Raw genomic sequence first — 12,178 nt, forward strand, 5'->3', positions numbered from 1 at the left:
ATCTGGGGGGGGCGCGAGTCCAGAGGGAAGGGACAAGTTCCTTCCTCCGCCGGGCTCCCCGTCGCCGCCGCCAGCCTTGCGCCCTAGCGCGCGCGCCCCGCCGCCGCTGCGGCTGCGCTCCACTCACTGCTCGCAGGAGGAGCAGCCGCTGCAGCAGCGCCAACGCCGCCACCGACGCCTGGCCGGGCACGGGCAGCCTCCGCACCCCGACGCCGCTGCCATCCCCTCGGCCCTGCCACAGGCGGCGGCTGCTTCTGCCGACTGGGAGGGAGGAGAGCTCTGAGGGGCCTCTCTGCACCCTGCGCTCCCCAAAACCCTCCGAGAGGAAGCCAGCGGGCGGGCGAGGGTCTCCCGGAAGAAGGGGGCGCCGCTGGCTCCGGCTCTCAGCCGCGGGGGGGGGGGCGAGGACGGAGCACGGCTGGAAGCCCCCGGACCGGCCGGGAGGAGGAGAGGCGCTCGCCAAGCCTGGATCTGGAGCTCCACCTACAGCCCAAGGAGAGGAGGGGGCGGGGAGGCACCCGAGGGGAGGGGGCTTCGGCTGCCTCGGCCCGCGGGGGCTCCACAAATAATAAATTTAATAAATTCCTGCTGAGCCTTTGGGGGGGGGTCCTTGGCTCCTTCGCTCGCCCCCAGCTCCAGTGGCATAGCGTGGGGGGGTGTAGGGGGCCGGGCGCAACATCGGGGGGGGGGCGCTCGCTCGCACTGGAGTGCTAAAATCCACGGGTTAGGGGGCGCAAATTACTTGCCTTGCCCCGGGTGCTGACAACCCACGCTAGCCACTGCGTCTGCGCAGACGCGATTTCCGGCACAGCGGAAGCGAGTCCCCGCACTGTGCTGCGCCAGTTTAGTGCAGCGTGTAGGGACTCGCCAAGCGGGTGGCTTGGTTCAGGGGCGGCTCATGGGCCGGTTAAACAACCCCCATGGGCCGCTTGTGGCCCATGGGCCTTAGGTTGCCTACCCCTGGTATAAGCGGAAGAGGCCTGGAAGTCAGGCCTCCTCCTGCTCGTTCCGCTCTGCCTGCTTGATGTAGCCCCTGCCCCTCTCCAGCCCACATAGTAAGGAGGCCCTGCTTAAAGGCTTCTTAGGCCCCAGGCACGCTTACATGGGAGTAAAAGGAGGGGAAAGCTGGCAGCCAGGGCAATGGCCCCAGCAAGGAGGGTCCGAGACGTGTGAGCTGGGAAAGGTAGACGTATTCAGGAGCAGGGCAGGATTACATCTCCTTCATCTGAAACGGGTCTGGGAAAGCCCTCAGAAAAGCCAGGCCCGCCTCTGCTCCGTGTGTGGCACACGCCGGCGGCCGAATCCTTTCGCTGACTGGCTGGAGGTTGCAGAGGGGTTTTGTGCAGGGTACATGTTTTAGAGAAGGGAACCGAAAGCCAGTTTTGAAGGAGGCATCACTGCTCCCTCTTGCAACTCCCGGCAGGGCACGTAATAAATAAATAAATACATAAATAAAATAAAATAAACGGCGGTTCTTCCTCAGAAGGCCCTACGGCGGTAGTCGGTCAAGGGAAGGGCCATCACTGCTTTGACCAGGAAGGTGGCTGCCGCACACCCAACAGTTAGCTGCCTAACTGCAAATTTTAGTATGGCCACCTATTCATAATCCATGTTATGGTCGCTCTCCTCAGTTCAGGGTAGCTTTGTGTTTTTGTTGCAATTTATTTTCTAACCCTAGAAAGGGGAAGGCGGTGTTGACCAAACCGTGACTATACAACAGTTATCTTGGGTTCCGCTGCTGACCAGATTGTCAATATGGCTTTTCTTCCATAGATTAGACCACTTTTAACTGAAACTCCTCTTTGCAGCTTATTACAGCGATTTTCCTGTGGGTTTATTTACCTTTACTCTTTTGGTGTTTGTTTGTTTGTATACGCCACTGCTTTGAGTATTCTGCAGGTCCTTCAAGCCACAAAATTTGCTTCCTTTCTCCTAGGCTTCACACTGTGTGCTTCCCATCAACATGAAGTTTCTCTTGGGGCTTTTCCTCTTCTCTGTACTTCTAACTACAGGTAAGCTCACTATGGGATGGGTGCCACTGAGTAACTCAGGACATCTGGAACTCTGCACATGCCCTGGAACCAGTAGGGGCCAACAGGGCAGGATGGGGCTGCATTGCACTCCTGGCTTTCCAGTGCCACGATTTGCTGCTGGTTACTTAGAGGGAGAGAGGCAACGCAGTGGGGAGGTTGCCATGGCACAAGTGCAATATTGGGAATATCAGATTAGCTTTGCTGCCGTGCCGGCAGCATGCTGACTCCCTGCCACCCAAGAACTGGCAGCAACATTGGGGACAATGGCATTGAGAAGGAGGAAGAACAACACAGCCCCTGTCACCATGACCAACCGCTGTTGCCTTGAACTGTATGTTACTTTTAGCTTTGCAGAAAAGGAAAATTATTACATTTGGACCAATGCAGCCGTTCAGATCCAAGTAGGGGGAACTGCTTTCACGTTGTTCATAAAATGAGAAAATGCATGATCAAAGAACAATGACAACCAGAAAATACTCTTTGCATAAAATTTGTGTATATTAATTTATATGTGTAGTTAATTTATATGTACAGTGGTACCTCATGTGAAGAACTTAATTCGTTCTGGAGGTCCGTTCTTAACCTGAGGTACCACTTTAGCTAATGGGGCCTCCCGCTGCCACCGCGTGATTTCTGTTCTCATCCTGAAGCAAAGTTCTTAACCTGAGGTACTATTTCTGGGTTAGCGGAGTCTGTAACCTGAAGCGTCTGTAACCCGAGCTACCACTGTATTCATTATTTTTGACCTGGCAATACTGTATATCGCAAATCATAGAATCGCAGAGCTGGAAGGAACCCAAGGGTCATCTAGTTTTATGTTAGAGCACTGCATTAGCAATTCATTTGGACTTGACACCCTCTTCCGGAGTTGATAACTTTGAACTCTGTGCATGCCATACACTACATGAAAGCCCTTCTGTTCCCTCCTTCAGGTGCCTCTTTAGAGTGTGAGATTTGCAATGGAGTCAACAACTGCACAAGCGAGAGAGAGATTTGTCCTGAAGAATTTGACGCCTGTTCCAGCTCTCTGCTTGAAAACAGTAAAGGTGGATGAGAGGGATCATAAGTCAACCAGGCCATATATCGAATAGGCCACATTTTTGTGCAAAATATGTGAATGAGTAGTGCCACCTAATATTGAGTGAGATCAGTTCTCCATTTTGCCCAGTACCGTCCACTCTGAATTCATCCCAGGCTTCCAGCAGAGACCTGTTCTTTTTGCCAGCCAGGGGTGTTATATATTTTAACCAGAGAACACATCTGAGGCCCTCTGTGCAGAACTTGGTTTCTGCTACTACCAATAGCCCCACAGAGAGAGCTGGTACAGTGGTGCCCTGCAAGATGAATGCCTCGCAAGACGGAAAACTCGCTAGACGAAAGGGTTTTTCGGTTTTGTGTTGCTTCGCTAGACGAATTTCCCTATGGGCTTGCTTCGCAAGATGAAAACGTCTTGCGCTTTTTTTTTTAAAGCCGCTTGAAGAGGCGCGGTTGCGACGGACCGTGCTTCGCAAGACGAAAAACATCGCAAGACGAAAAGACTTGCGGAACGAATTCTTTTCGTCTTGCGAGGCACCACTGTAGGTTCTTGGGAATCAAAGCTATACTTGGGGTGAGGGGGGTCGATTATACTTAAGGCCTAGATTAAGCCTTCAGTGTGTCTTAATATTGGACTGCTGCAATCAGGGCTGTCTTTGCAAATGCGGCGCCGGAGAGCAAATATCCGCCCAGCACCTCCAAATTACCATGGATAGTGGGGGCGAAGCTGCGCACTGTCAGCTATGGGGGTCCCGCAACTCTCCCCCATGCCACTGCAGGAGAACAATCCCCGCAGAGGCGGGGCGCAGCTTCCACCCTAAGCCTCTATGGGGATCGCTCTTCTCCCGCAGAAGCTTGGGATGCAAGCTGCCCGCCCGCCCACCAGCCATATAGTTGGTGGGGCGCAGCTGGCAGGTGTGCAGGTAAAGGGGGGGCACCGGCAAAGCCATGCAGCTCCCCCACCTTCCTGGGGCGCCCCTGAGAGGCCTGCGCCCTGGCACAACGCACCACTAAGCCCTATGGGAAAGACGGCTCTGGCTGCAGTGTTGTCTATATGAGGCAGCCCTTAAAGATGATGCAGAAACTTCAACGGATACAAAATGCAATGACTACGTTACTGGATGGGGTTCTATTTAGAGCTCTTACCATCCTTGTTTTAAAAACAACTGCACTGGTCATCATCTTGCTTCTAGGCCCAAGTCAAGGTGTTCGAAATATTGGTGTTTAAACAACTTAGACCCATGATATCTGAAAGTCTGCTTCTATGTCTGCAGTTCCTTACAGGTGTTGAAATTAGCAGAGGTGCCTCCCTCAGCAGTTCCACTATCCATAGAAGTGCAGGGAAAGGGAGCCTGGGTTTCTCTGTGGCAGCCCCTAAAACAGAGCTTTCCAAACTTTACATGTTGGTGACACACTTTTTAGACATGCATCGTTTCGCGACACAGTAATTTAGTTTTGCTCGCGAACCAGAGGTTAAACTTGTTGGGAAAAAGCACCAAGGCAAAAGCCAGCTCCAGATGGCTGGAATGCAAAACAGGATGTTATGTTTTGCAGATGTACTATTGGGGAAAAGGTGGAGCCTATTCTCTGTACTGAGCACCGGATGTTAGCTCAGTGTGTCATGTGACCTGTGCTGGAAGTGCAGGGGTGGAGCGTTGTGACTCTTCTGATGGAGTCTGAAGGGTGCAGTCGCATTTCTATGTACTGCTGAATGACAGGAATAAAACATGTAAATAGGACTCCTGTCTGTCTCATTTCCCCTCCCTGGGGAATGCAGGGAGGGAGAGAAGAAGAGAAGCAGAGGGTGGTTCTTTCTCACGTCTAATGAGAAGAATCGCAGGTTTGTTTACCTAGCCTGCCGGGGGTCGCAGACGGAAGGTAAACACAGTATCTCACTCAATTGCCTCGGGGGAGGCCAGGTACCTCTGACTGTGAGCTGAGATACTAACAAAACTAACCCCTTTCCAGCCCCGGGAGGATCGCAGGGACCGTTCATGTGACACACCTACACACTGCAGCTCCAACGTGTCAGGACACACAGTTTGGAAAGCTCTGCCCTAAAATGTGGAACTCCCTCCCCATAGAGGTGCACTTGACACTTTCTTTCTACAGCTTTCCCCATATGCTGAAGAAGACCCACCTGTTTACCTTGGCCTTTGACAGTTAGAAAATTTTGTTTTGTGGGGCCTATTTCTTTCATTTAATTTAGACTAGACATCCCCAAACTCAGCCCTCCAGCTGTTTTTGGGACTACAACTCCCATCATCCCTAGCTAACAGGACCAGTGGTCAGGGATGATGGGAATTGTAGTCCCAAAACAGCTGAAGGGCCGAGTTTGAGGATGCCTGATTTAGACTGACCCTTTTTGCTTGAGGCCAGTTTTCTTGTTTTTTTAAAAAAAATAATAATTCTGTCATCGTATTGTTGTAAATAAATAGTTGTGACATGGTCCCTTCCCTCCATGCATGCCCGAGTTCATAGCACACTATGACTGAGCAGGTAACACCTCTCACCATCAAAATGTATCCTCTCTTTTCTTCTTTTTTGTGTAGTTAAGGATGTATACATGGCAAAGGGATGTGTAAACTCCGAAATCTGCCTTTTTGGTGTGATCACTATGACTGATGGCAATGGGAGCCACATAAGGCAGGTTGCCACCTGTTGCGAAAGGAGTGCCTGCAATCCAGCCGCTCCGATACGTAGGTTTCTGTTTTTGTATAAGTTGTCTCCTTTTTCTGTCTGTCTGCATGAGGTGGCCATTCCGTGCGGTCTCGGTTTCTAACAGATGAAGGGCTAACAATTAATTAATGAAATCTTGACCCATAGAATATACTTTAAGCTCTCATTACTTGGCTGCATTTGTCAGGATTAGGGTCCTGACACCCCCAGGACTTTCCTGGTATGCATGCCTAGTACTCCCTCAGACTCCAGGGCATGTAAAGAGCTCAGCAGAGTAACTCAGCAGTGTGCCGGCAGCACAAACAGCTCACTCCATGAGCAAATACGCTTTACCAAAGCATTTCAATAAGCATAGTGGTTACAAGCCCTCAGCCAGATCCCTGGCTGTGTGCATAGCTTCAAAAAAAAACAGTTACAGAGAGAAGGCAGTGAACTTGAATAGCTTGAAAACAAAAGGAAGACTGACTGGCTCTCACACCTGCACACAGTTATATAAGGAGGGCTCAGACAGCCTGGAACCTTCCGGTAAACAGTAAATACTAATGAGAAAGGACTGCCGCGTCACTACAGTGCATGGGCAAGAAGCGACATCTCTGAAAATTTGAAAGGATCTATGTTACAAACACAGATTATTTTCCAGGGTTGGAACAATATTTTCAGTGACCCACTGAGAGGTAGATGATTCGCCAGGCAGTACTGAGCAGCGTGATGTACCCATATCCTGTAGGGCAGCCTTCTCCAAAGGTTGTGGCTTCGAGAAGCTTTGGATTGCAACTCCTTTCAACTCCAGTCAGCATGGTCAATGGTGAAAAATGATGGGAGTTGTGTTCCAAAACTTCTGGAGGGCACAAGCTGCAGTAGGGCTTGACCTAGGAGGCAAGAGCCCTTGGGGGCTACATTGGCTCCCAGTACGTTTCTAAGCACAATTCAAAGTGTTGGTGCTGACTTTTAAAGCCCTAAACGGCTTCAGCCCAGTATACCTGAAGGAGCTTCTCTACCTCCATCGTTCAGCCCGGACACTGAGGTCCAGCGCCGAGGGCCTTCTGGCAGTTCCCTCCCTGCGAAAAGAGAAGCTACAGGGAACCAGGCACAGCGCCTTCTCGGTAGTGGCGCCTGCCCTGTGGAACGCCCTCCCACCAGATGTCAAGGAAATAAACAACTATCTGACTTTCAGAAGACATTTGAAGACAGCCCTGTTTAGAGAAGTTTTTAATATTTGATGTTTTATTCTGTTTTTAATCTGTTGGGAGCCACCCAGAGTGGCTGTGGAAACCCAGCCGGATGGGTGGGGCAATAATCATCATCATCTCAAGTCTTTTTTGCGATGTGTGGTAGGAGATGCAGCCTCTCCACGTGGGATAAATCGTGGCTTGTCACCAGGTGTCCTTTGACTGAAATTAAAACTTTCCAGTTGTTGTTCTGCTGATCCTCGCTCCAGCTCCAGACACTGCTGAGATCTTTCATTTGTATCTGTTTTTATTTCTTGAAATTTATACAATAGTTGATTATGAAAAACCCCCACCGTTTACAAAAAAGACACCTCAATAAAATTATAAATAAGAAAAATTAACAACAATAATTTAAGACTTTCAAAAAGTTAAGGTAACAATAGTATGTGTGAAGGAAATATGCCTTTAAATGTGTATTTAAATACCTCAAGAATGCAATTTGTTCTATGGGTTTTTGTTTTTTAAAAAATTAGAAATTATTGCAGAAACTGGACGGAACAAGAAGTGACAAACACATGCAAAAGTGTCAAGGACCGGAAATAAGCTGATCTACCCATCCTTAGTTCAGAGATGGACCCATAATTTTGTCCCTGGTCTATGGTACCCTTGCATGTGTTTATTCATATGTTTAGGCTGTCCTCTTTCTGCATCAATCTATGGATATTTTAAAATAAAAAACCTGTAGAAATATTTACCGTAAATATGGTTCTGGTGCACATTTTAGCATTAAATACGTAATTTACCTAAACACCAACATTTCTAAATGTATTTTATCCTGAGATACCATTTATATTTTTTAAATACCTTTTGGTATGTGTTTCGAGCCAAGAATTGTACAACAGAATTTGGAGAAGTACAAATCACATTATAAGGGGCCCGCAGCTTAGCATCTGATTACTTATGCTAGCACAACCTTACGCAAGCTGGGAGTGGTGGCAGGGGGAGGGGAATAAATATATGAAGAGCAGGGGAACCCACTATTCCCTGTTCTTCACTTATTTATTCCTACCACCACCTGCACACCCAGCAGGTTTTCCTTGCTTATCGAGTTCTGAGAAGGTCACAGGAGAGCCCTGGAAAGCTCCCAGAGCCATTGCACATCCTTCAGCCCTCTGCCTTGTGGAGGCAACGAGGCAGTTCCAGGGGTTCCTAACTTTGCTGAATTTTGTATTGGTCTTGGGCAGTGGTTCCCAACCTTTTTTGGCCATGCCCCACCTAAGCATCTCTAAAATCCCAATGTCCCCCCGCCCTCCATGACATATAATTCCTATTATTCAAAAAGTGAACTCCTATTCACGTGGAGGAAGCTAACAGGCCATTAACTTGGTCTAACTCATTCTCAAATTGCCCTCCTTAAAAATAAAATTGCCCCCACGTTGGGAACCAAACCACGGGTCCAGGGGGTGCAAATTAGGCCGCTTTGCTTAAAAATGTGGTGCAAACAAAACTCTACTTCATCCGTAGTGGGGGGGGGTGTCTTTTCTAAGGAGAACGGCACTTGCACAAGCTCCCTTGAACCTCTCACACTCCTTTTGCTTTTCAGTTCCAGAACGGAATACCAGAGCCAATGGGAAGATTTGCCCAGGCTGCTCGTCCAACAAAGGCAACTGTTCTGCAGCGGTCACAGAATGTATTGGATCTGAAACTTACTGTGTTAGTTACGTCACACTTTCAGGTATTTCTGATTCTATTGCTACGGCCCTTTTAAGCTTTTGCTACTCCTGCTGTGTGAAATGCCTTTTAGCAGCGCTGTTGGATAGTAGCTTGGGCCAAGCTGGATTTGATGCGAGCAGCATGAATGCAATTAACATGCATGCTTTCTTGATACGTACATAGGAGTTGCAGAGATGCTGAGCCCCAATGAGTAAGGCAGGGAGGCTCCCTGGGAGGTTAGCATGGTCTGCTATCCTCCCATCCTAGTAGTGATTTTAGCCAGGAAGGATGAGCCCACTTGTTAGTGACGTTAGCCAATAAGAATTGCAGTGAAGGGTCTTTAAAGGTAAAGGTACCCCTGCCCGTCAGAGCCAGTCGTGACCGACTCTAGGGTTGCGCGCTCATCTCGCTCAAGAGGCCGGGAGCCAGCGCTGTCCAAAGACACTTCCGGGTCACGTGGCCAGCGTGACAAAGCTGCATCTGGCGAGCCAGCACCAGCGCCGCACACGGAAACGCCATTTACCATCCCGCTGTAAAGCGGTCCCTATTTATCTACTTCCACTTAGGGGTGCTTTCGAACTGCTAGGTTGGCAGGAGCTGGGACCGAACGACGGGAGCTCACCCCGTCGCGGGGATTCGAACCGCCGACCTTACGATCAGCAAGTCCTAGGCACTGAGGTTTTACCCACAGCGCCACCCGCGTCCCTTTGCTGGGTAGCTAACTTGTCCTTCAAGGATTTGGCGCAGCAGCAGTTCAGCCCTGCAAGTCTGGCACCTAGGACTGTTTACAATCAATCAGCTCTTTAATGTTTTCTCAATAAGGAGAGAGACCTTTCCAATCTAAGACTGATGGGGACCAGCATCCCCGTGCTCCCCCGTGACAGGCTTTTTGCTGAGGCTTTTAGTTTGCTTTGCTTACTTGTTGAGGTTGGCTGGGGAGGTACGCGCAAGGGCATAGCCCCAGAGTTTGGGGGTGTAAAGGCATCTGCAATTCTAAGTAGTGAATGTTAGAAATTACTGAGTGCTAGAAATTACTAATAATAATAATAAATTTTATTTATATCCCGCCCTCCGCAGCCAAGGCCGGGCTCAGGGCGGCTAACAACAATCAAATAATCAAACAATCAAATAATATAACATTCTAAAACATTTCATTATAACAATTAATTAAAATCAAATTAATGGCAACCGTTAAGCAAAGTTCTGTGCAGGTTGCCAGAGGAGGGAGTCAGGCTGGGCCCTGACCAAAGGCCTGGTGGAACAAATGCTTGGAGTTTTCCCCTGGGTGAGATATAGCTTTGCAGTGTAAAAAACAAAACAAAATGCAAGCTCAGTTTGTTTTTCAAGGTATCGCTTGGGATAGAAGATGTTAAGCAAGACTGAAGGGGTTGATAGCCCACCAAAGGAGGCTGCCAGGGTAATATGGGTGTGATGTCACACAGGAAAAATGCCTTCCTTTTGAAAAAACAGAGGTCTCCCCAGTGTGTATGGGGGGGGGGAGGGAGCAGACAGAAGGAGAGGTGTTGCATTTGGCAAGGTGTTCTTGGAGGAAGGAGGGGAACAAAGGCGAGAACTCCAGAACCATGGCGGGCTGCTGCTTTGAACCCAAGATCACTGAAGTTACTAGAGGGGCAATGAGGGACATTCCTGGGCATCATGTTATGCACACCCTCAATGGAAGGCTTAAGGTGTAAATATGTGTAAAATAAACCATATTTTTTTAAAGACACTAGTCCTCACTGTGCCTTGATTCCCAACGGAAACATGACCCTGGGAAAGTGCCTGGAACCCCCAGAGTCTCACGCAGACGCTTGGTGGAGATTGGAGTGGCATGTAACACTACATATCGTGGTTAGATGCATTTTTCGGCGGGTGTGTATCACTTACTGGATCTTCTGACCACTCATCTTTTTGTTTTTACGCACAGAGGAGGATGTCGTAATCGGCTCCAGGAAGGGCTGCACTCGTGAAGACATCTGCACCCACTTAAAAACATTTGACGGAGGGATTTTTCATGATGTTAATCATGTTAAAAATGTTCAGTGTACCCCAGCTGTGGCAGCCACCACTTCTTCTTCTCCTCCTTCTCCTTCTCCTCTCTCCCTTCCCCTTCCATTCAGATTCCTTCTACTGGCTCTCCTGCTGATGAAGCTTCTTTTGTAATGAGCTTCTTGCACCACTTCACCGCTGAAGGAAGATGCCTCTTGTTTTTGAGTTTCCGAGGGATTTGTCTTCCTCTATGTTTTATTGAGTGAAACAAATAAAATAAAATAAAAGTTGGGGGGGGGAAATGAGTCAGTGCCATTTTCCTGTTCTATTGATCCACTGATCAGATAGATCCACTGCCCAGGGATCAGAGGTGAAATAATTATTTGCCTACTTTCAACATCTGGAGACATTGGGAGCAGCCCTGACCTTCTTGAGGGAAGGGTGGGCTCAGAAAGTGCTGACGAAATAGATCCAATGTTTTGCTGAGAGAGAAGATGAATGAATGCTGGAATAGAAACAAGGTTCAGTTTTTGTCTGTTTCTGTTGATCAGAGCTGATTCCCCAGTTTCTCCCCTGAATCCAGTATTTGGAACCCTGAACAGGCTTGGAGGAAGGATGGACTAAGAATGTGATACTTTCGTAAATGGTATTGATCCAGTCCTGCCCCTTGCAGCATGCCCTACCCAACTGCACCCCACACAGCCAGGAGACCTGCTTTCCTGTGCAACCCCAGCTTAGGTAAAGAATTTTCCATCTCTCAGAATCTAGGGGAATCTAGCAGAAAGGGGGTTGAACCTCTGCCCAGCTACAGCTTTTGAAGTTGTGAACAACTAGGTGATCTTCGGATGAAAGGTGGTCTATAAATTTAATAAGTAATAGATGATGTCACCACCCAGGAACAGCTTTTTTTGGAGTTATGTTAGTGGTAATAAAGCACATGAACAAGTCAGACCTGTCTCAGCTCTCTTAATAATCTGGCTCCCATGATAGCTTGAGCAAACAGCTTTGCTAGTAAATGAAGAAGGGCATTTTACTGCATTCTGGCAAGTTTGGGGAGGCTGGAAGGTATAAAAGAGAAAACTTCGCTCCTCTGCCTCTCAGTGTTTAGGTAAGAGAAAGAATAGGTAATTTCTGCCAACCCATCCGAAACTTGGACCGTGTACACCTTACCCACTTTGATAATCTCCCATAGCTGGTGTTTGAAGCCACATGATGCTAGCCACAATCTATATGTATCCTGCCGCTTCTCAAGCAGTAATCTTGTTTGATGTGCTTCTATCTGATTAGAAAATGAATGCTTGAGATGGTATTTAATTCCAAGTAGGCTTGCTAAGATGTATAAGACTGAATCAGATAAGTGCTAGGGATGCAAAGAGGTTGATGGAACCTTCTTTCATATGTGGTGGACTTGTAAAAGGGTAAAAGAGTATTGGGAAATGATCCATAATGAATTGAAAAAATGTTCAGAAGTACTTTCCAAAAAAACCCTAGAGTCCATTCTGTTGGGGATAATTCAGACTGAGATTCCCAGGTGTCAAAAAAGGTTATTTATGTATGTCA

At 48.3% G+C, this 12,178-nt stretch overlaps 1 protein-coding gene across 7 annotated transcripts; it reads left to right on the forward strand.

Moving 5' to 3' along the window:
• Positions 1–842: 842 nt before the first annotated feature.
• LOC310712487 (phospholipase A2 inhibitor and Ly6/PLAUR domain-containing protein-like) lies at positions 843–11,567 on the forward strand. Of its 7 annotated transcripts, XM_083515603.1 has the most exons (7): positions 845–1,055; positions 1,774–1,828; positions 1,937–2,012; positions 2,966–3,079; positions 5,621–5,767; positions 8,520–8,651; positions 10,557–11,567. In XM_083515603.1, exons 3-7 carry the CDS (start codon positions 1,964–1,966, stop codon positions 10,790–10,792), a joined length of 678 nt encoding a protein of 225 aa, XP_083371729.1. In that variant the 5' UTR covers positions 845–1,055; positions 1,774–1,828; positions 1,937–1,963; the 3' UTR covers positions 10,793–11,567. The 7 variants fall into 7 exon arrangements, with proteins under 7 accessions (XP_083371725.1, XP_083371729.1, XP_083371726.1 ...); XM_083515599.1 differs by lacking the exon at positions 1,774–1,828 and having other exon boundaries at positions 843–1,183; XM_083515600.1 differs by lacking the exon at positions 1,774–1,828 and having other exon boundaries at positions 845–1,158.
• Positions 11,568–12,178: the final 611 nt, after the last annotated feature.

The sequence above is a fragment of the Podarcis liolepis genome (assembly GCF_965112155.1).
Source record: "Podarcis liolepis genome assembly, chromosome: 7".
NCBI classification, from domain to species: Eukaryota; Metazoa; Chordata; class Lepidosauria; order Squamata; family Lacertidae; genus Podarcis; species Podarcis liolepis.

What these genes read in the sequence shown, in the direction of transcription:
- LOC310712487 (XM_083515599.1), top strand. Translation starts at nt 1,103, where the DNA reads ATGGGAGTAAAAGGAGGGGAAAGCTGGCAGCCAGGGCAATGGCCCCAG. An exon ending in TCTGCTTGAAAACAGTAAAG is followed by an intron (nt 3,080 to 5,620) that starts GTGGATGAGAGG and finishes TTTTTTGTGTAG; the next exon opens with TTAAGGATGTATACATGGCA. An exon ending in TAGTTACGTCACACTTTCAG is followed by an intron (nt 8,652 to 10,556) that starts GTATTTCTGATT and finishes TTTTACGCACAG; the next exon opens with AGGAGGATGTCGTAATCGGC.